This window comes from Apteryx rowi, unplaced genomic scaffold (assembly GCF_003343035.1).
Source record: "Apteryx rowi isolate R43461 unplaced genomic scaffold, aptRow1 scaffold_100, whole genome shotgun sequence".
Taxonomy (NCBI): domain Eukaryota; kingdom Metazoa; phylum Chordata; class Aves; order Apterygiformes; family Apterygidae; genus Apteryx; species Apteryx rowi.
Genome location: NW_020447198.1, coordinates 983,793 through 990,828, shown reverse-complemented (window position 1 = coordinate 990,828; position 7,036 = coordinate 983,793). Strand labels below are relative to the sequence as shown.

The window sequence follows — 7,036 nt, the reverse complement described above, 5'->3', positions numbered from 1 at the left end:
GGAAGGGAAGGTATAAGACCGGTGAACTTTAGGTTTTAGACAGTAACTTGAGGTTTCAAATGACTGTCCAAAAACTAAAGAGAACAGAATAATCATAAAGGAAAGCTATCATAAGCAGCAAACTATGTGACAAACAAAAGTGTATTTCAATGGTATAAGCCATACAAGTACCTCTGAGAAGCAAAGGAAACACTGAAAGCTCAGAGTAGTTTTATGGAAGTCGTATAGTGCTCCATTTAGCTTAAATGGAACTACTGCCTTCCTTACCATAAAACCCAAAAGGGTTTCAATCTGCCCTTTATACCTGGATGAATAATTCATTGCAGGCTTTGCCAGCCTGAACAGCCTCCTTCCCCTTCATGCAAGGCAGGGCTGGAGAACTGATACAAGTTGGTCTCTGTACCGCTATATCAGAAACCATTACTTTATGCATTGGAGTGTACCATTGCACCAGATTTGTTCAGATAGGTTCCATAATGGAGAGGACCAAATCAGAGGCAACCTCCTATAGCACAATACCTTGAATTTAGCCAGCATTTCAAAAACAGCAMAGCATATCCTCTAGGCTCACCATCAGGTAAACAAATACTGCTCCAGGCATTGCTGCCTGCCCCAAAGTTTGGATTGTGCCTTGAAATATATGGGAAGAAGCAGAGCTGGGGGTGRGGGAAGGGAAATGGACACACCCTGTTGCTTGGGATTTGTTTCTAAACTACAGCAACATGGGATGCTAGAAGAAACTCAAGATTTTGTTATTAACAAAAAACAAAACAAAACACGCACAACGAAGAAAATACCACATGCCTCACTGGTCAGGAAAAGGAAAGTCACTTCTAAATGACTGCTAAACAGTTTGTATTTAGAAACCATTAATTATATTTTCCTTGAGTGATTTACTATACGACTAAATTCAAATAATGCTAACAGCAGAAAGAGCTACTGACAAAACTGTGAAGGGGAGGCAAGATAAGAGCATGTCACACTTCCAGTGCATTTAAGTACTACCTACAAGTAAAACCACTTCAGATTAGAGGAAGATTCATTTCACAAACTACRTATTTAGAAGAGGATAAATCACTTCCAACCCTCAGACTTGTTTCTAAGGATGCTTATTAGCTTTAAAATGAAACATTTACGTATTTTTTTCCAAAATTAGGTTACTATTTTAACAAAACAACCCTTTCCCTCCTAGGCTGAAACAAACYTTACAGTCTTCATAACCTGGCGTCACTGACTTCACCAACCTTCAGCTCCCACACTAACATACAAGAAATAAACGGAACTGTGAAATATCAATTAACCTGAGGGTTTATTAGCAATGGACATTTTGCTTAGACAATGTTATTTGTCTAGAACAGGCACTGCCTAATTCCATTAGGACTGAAAAAAACCAAGGCTTTTAACACTATCTAGAAAATTCAGATGTCAACATTACAAACTCTCATATACTTGCCGAGTTTGGTTTATGCAAATAATTTCTGCCAGCTTTGAAACAGGACCACCTGTATTTAACTGCTTTATCCCATGCAGGGAACTGCAGTTCTGGGATGTACCGACCATTAGCTACTCAGCGCGCACTGAGGCTCTGTCTGCAGTAATGAACAGCAAACAGCTCACAGTCAGTGGACCCATGGATTGCTCTTGCAGATTCACAAACAAGTATGAATTACTGTTCAATACAACAGAGTACAAAAAATAGGTTCTCTGAACCTTAACCAGCTGTGTATGTTTGAGAGAGTGGTCCAAGACAGAAAGAAGCTGCATTTTATTTTCCAGGTCTTTACTGACAGAAGATTCAGCAACCTTCACTTTAAGTGCACATACGCACAGCATGAAATCACTTTTCAGACTGTGTAAGACTATTATTTGCATTGGCAGTCACTTGCTCCAGACCCCGTAATTTTAGGATTCACCGAAAGGAGTGCTGAATTACTGTGCATTACACTGGCAGGGCAGGATGATTAGTTTCCATCTAGTTGTTTGTAGAAGTGGGCACTGTGCTTGTAAGCAGAACAGCTTTTGCCTTAAACAGTTAATTGTCATACATGAATTGGAAAAGATGAAATCTTCGAACAGGCTAAAAAAAAAACCAAAAAAAACCAACAACAATGTTGAGCAGCTATGGGTTTTGGTTTTGCTATTTTAAAGGACACTCACATTTACCATTTGCTTAGGTATCTTGCTGGTGATTTCCACAGCAACTTTACTATGGTCTTTAAGGACACATTCCTCTGCTGTCTGAGTGTCAGCCAAAGAGAAATCTTCATGAGACACCTGGGAAGGCAGAGTTYGGCAGGTCCTTGCTGAAGCAGCTCAGAGAAGAAAAGCACCCCAGCATCCCCTACCCAGGCCTWATTGGTTAAGCAGGGAAACGCTGCCAATAAACGCTGCCAATTGCTAGCTGCTTKTGCAGTTAGCACAGAATTTCCAGATCCAGCAGTGGGGACAGAACATTTCCAGCTTCCCGACCCCTTCTGATGGCTTAAGTTTCAATGTTAAAAGTGAGCTGCATTTATTTGTACTCATACCTTTTCCTCTACCTTATAGAAGAAAGTAACACAAAAACCAAAACATTGTTTTCAACAAAACAGCAAAGTGGCTAAGTACAAAAGCCTTCCTGACCACCTATAACTTGGGAWATTAAGTGAGAAATTTGACTTTTAGATGTTTAAGACATCAGATACCTCCAAGACTCCTGCTATCAACAATCACAACAACAAAACATCCATCACTGTCAGAGTAAAGAGGCAGCAATATTGTAATGTACTGTGCTTCCAACTCCCTCTGTAGGATGCATTTTTAATGTCGTTACTCTGAGCTGCAGTTACTCTGAGCTGCAGTTACTCTGAGCTGCAGTTACTGTCCGTAGCCCCTTTTTTGTCCCCTGTTCCAACAAAGGAGCTGAGGAGTTGGTGCTGTCCAGTCTCTATGATGACAGACCAAGCCTGGTCGGATCAGCAGTGGCCTGCTAATGAAATTCCAAGTGTGTGTATGCATGTGCATACACACGGTTCAAAATGGACTCCTAGAGTTACACAGGACTCCAGTCAAAGTCATTGTATTATTTTATTACTGACGCTTAAAACACCAGTTCCTGAGCCCTGAAGAACACCACGTTCAATAACACAGATACAAGCATATATTACCTTCCTGCCTGACAACAGTCAAGGGTATCGAGCACATACAAGGCTCTAAAGCACCCATCTGGCAATATAGCACTGTATTCAGTTCATTTTAGTGACAACATACTCTATGTATTTGCTCTATAGCAAAACCTAGTCACAAACTGTACTTTTAATCAATGTGACGCATTCACTCTTTGCTTCTCTAACACACATCCTTCCAGTAATGGATTCCATCCACACTGGTGCCAGAAACAGAGCAAACAGTATCACCGCAGTACAAACAAGTTCAGAGGCTCCAAATGAAAAGCCCCAATGAAACAGTAAAAGATAGGACGTACATGCAGCGCAATATCTCCCTGTCATTAAAAACCAATTAGAACATACTTGCTGGCATTAACTCAATGCCAGGAATCAAAGTTTCCAACCAAGGTGGAAATTTACTACATTAAACAAGCACAACAACTTAGCACACAGGAGTAATTTCTCAAAAACCCCGTACCCTACCTTGCTGCCTTCTTTCCCCACCCAAAACCCAGTTCAAATCCCAACACTGTGAATTATGTATGGATGTATGTTCCTTTCACACATATGCAGTGRTCTACTTCTTACAGGGAGGCTGAATGACACTCAGTATTTCACCCTGCAGGTCCTCTCTCAGCAGCTTTGCTCCTGTTGCAGAGATCATGCCATATTTCTCTGTAAAACCAAGCCCACAAGAATGATTGACCACTATTTGCAAAYGAAAGATTTTTCAGTAACTAACAGTACTTGAATCCATCAGTATCTAGTAAGGTATTTTTTTCCTCCCTCAAAAATGAATCGCTTCTGAAGATATACTTTCAGGAGAACACATGGCAGAATTAAGATGGAAACCTATTTGTAAGAGACAAACCTGTCATTTCTAAAACCTAAGAAAAAGCAAAAAAGCCATAGCATGTCTAAAATATCATTCCCAGAGCGCGCGCACACACACAAAAGTCTGCTAAGTGCAATTAATTAGCTATCTACCACTGTGCCAGGTTGCTGCCAACAGAGAAAGAGGATACAGCAAACGCGAGCAAGATGTTCTCAAGGCTGGCTTTACACATGTTCTGAGTGAGAGTAAGAACACAAGAAATCAAAAAATTCACTACCAYATGATGTAGCTGAAATAGTTCAAATCTTTAGAGGTATCATAGGAAGGAATGGCAGATACCAGTAACAGAGAAGGCAGATGTAGTCAGAGAATAAATCATACTGCATATTTGAGGCTACTCCAACAGCCAGATAAARTATTCTGTAAAAACACTGGAACAGAATTTCTCTAAGCCGAAAATATTTACAACATCAGAAAGCCATAGCTATGTTTCTCTCCACTTGAGAATTATTTGGTCTTGCATGTGCCACCAGGAAAGTAAGTACCTAAAAGGCATTTTTGAACAGATACAAGTCAAAATCATAGCTCGGGAGACAGTTACACATTAGATTCTGGGTAAATAAGAGGAATTTCCGGTTGAAAGTAGCCAGATTATACTTCAAAAGCAAAAAGCAAAACAGACCAAACACACCAGGCTTATTCTTGAGATTCAACAATAAGAAAAAAAAAATGTTTATTCTTAGACAAGTCTGAGGGGACTTTTTTTGTTTTCTTTTTCCTTTTAGGTACTTTAAAGCCCACAGACATAAGAAAGTATTACCAGATTTCCCAGACAACAAAAATTCAGCACAAGAACGTTCAAAGCATAAGCTGTGAAGGTCTTGTATTCTAACCTTGTCTCTCAAACACCTACTTTGATATCCATTGTTATCTCTGAGAGCACATGCTACTTTTAAACAATATGAAGTGTTTATCAACAAAAAGAGGCAGTTGCTGTGGGAAACTTACTTCAAAGGATTACCACTTCCAGGGAGGAGGCAAAGAAACTGATGCAGCTCAGAAAATTAAAGAAACATCAACTTCACATATATGTTCACAATACCCAGAATAACTCTGCTCACAGGTTGAAATACAGCTTCTCTCTGATATTTCTTCCTTGTTTCCCTCCCCAGCTCCCAACCAAGTTATCAGCAGCCTGTTAAATATGTCTATTCTTTGTTTTATCTTACTGGTAATTCAGTCCAAACACTGATCACATCCTCACCTCTCATGACTTAATGATATGTGCACAGGTACTGGCACCACCACTTGTTGACTGTCCACTTCTCTTTCACGTGCATGTAAACATATGAGCTGCAGGTCTGCTAATCCCACGTATTTGACTTCATGCCAGTTTCTTCCTAGATGGACCAGAACACAAAACACAAGTTTTATCATTCATACACCAAGCTTGGAATTTAATTTAACATTTTAGGTTCTGTTTTCCCTCCATGAGAGACAATTACCCCAATCAATTCCTGAGTTCTCCTTCGGAGACACAATCCTGTTAAGGAAACCTAAGGGATCAGTAGTAGTCTGACTCCAAAGCTACAGACTGATGATAGATGGGGATCTGACCCACAAATCTTTGTTTCACATAGGGAAAAAAGATGACAGACAGTGTTTATCTTGTTTTGAAGTCTGTACCATAAAACTGTAATCCAATTTTGAAATTTATCATTATCTAAGCTGTGAAGGAACAGGTGCTAAAAGCATGATAACTAATGCTACATAATTTTTCCCTTCTGCTTGAAGGGAGGAGGCTAAAAAATTTTTCCGTCCAACTACAGGAGTCTTCTCTTAAGGCTTATTAAACCATTTTCTGCGGAGGTGTAACAATAATGATAATAGATACAGTGCTTTCTGGTCTGCAAAATTCCTCCTTTCCTGACCTTGAGGAGCACCAGCCTCCGAGAGAAACTGCAGTTGTTTTATTATGCTGGCTGCCTGCCTATGTACAGTCGCTTCTCAATAAAGCCCATTTGGGAGAATTGCAGACAGAGATTTAGGCATCACATAACTCTCTTTATTCCACTATTGTAAGACACCAGAATACTACACTAAGTTTGTGATAATTGTTGCCACCAAATTTCAAAATTGTCTTCTTTCCTACAGGAATACTTCCCCTTTCAAGAAAATGGCATCCTAATTAGGCTGGCACACATCAGCCATTTGCTAAGTGGGAATCCTAGTAACTTAAACATTAATCTAGAAACAAGGATTCTATTACCAGCACAACTACGGATTTAATAAATTCCCCTTTCCGCATCCTCCTTCCTTCCCTTACTCCTCTTTTGCTGGAACACTTACATCTCTAACTGTGATTGCTGGCTGAAATGGGCCCCAATCTTCGTAAAGGCTCTAGGCAGGCACATGATGGAAGTCTTCAGTGACAAAATACCATCCATTTCTTAGGTAACCATCACTACGTTAAGTTTCAAAAAGAATGCCAAAGTCTCTTCTAGGATAGATCTTGCTGGTACACAAACTTTAATACGCTAACACCTAAGATTACCAATACATTTCCTGAGATGTCTATTCAGTCACTTCATTGAATTACCTTCTAAGAGGTCCAGGTAAACTAGGAATGCAGCATAGATTTGAGCACTGTCAGATATATCAAGGGACATCATCTCTGTGAACTGAAACCCAAAATATAGCACTCAAAGAAAGCTTAAGTTGTATTAAAAGTCCACAGACCAAGCCAAGAAAACAGTTTAAAGGGCTAACAGGTGATTTTGTTTTCTAACAATATCTTAAAAGGTCTCTTTTCAACATTCCCCTTATCTTGGTCTACAGAAAGACAGTTAAAAAAAAAGGAATCACAACTGTTTCTGGAACAGAGCTGGCTTTGTAGAGAAGGTCTACCTATTTTTGCTGCAGTACATCAACATAAGATGACAGCCAAATTAAATAGCTCCATGTTTTCAGCATACTAAAAATTAATACGAATTGAAAGTTTAAGATATTCACCCTTTTCCCGCTGCAATTTCAGCATTTACAACCTCCCCCCCCC

General features: G+C 39.6%; 1 protein-coding gene across 2 annotated transcripts in view; it reads right to left on the bottom strand.

The window, feature by feature from the left end:
• The window catches only part of TSEN15 (tRNA splicing endonuclease subunit 15), a 14,181-nt gene that overhangs the window by 6,449 nt on the left and 696 nt on the right, over positions 1-7,036 (bottom strand). For both annotated transcript variants that reach the window (XR_003253066.1, XM_026063251.1), the window contains exons 2-3: positions 6,581-6,662; positions 5,246-5,381 (exon numbers count right to left, since the gene is read on the bottom strand). Coding sequence is in view for 1 of the 2 variants with exons in the window: in XM_026063251.1 (XP_025919036.1) it covers positions 5,246-5,381; positions 6,581-6,662 (218 nt within the window). In the remaining variant the exon portion in view is untranslated. The remainder of the gene's footprint in view (positions 1-5,245; positions 5,382-6,580; positions 6,663-7,036) is intronic.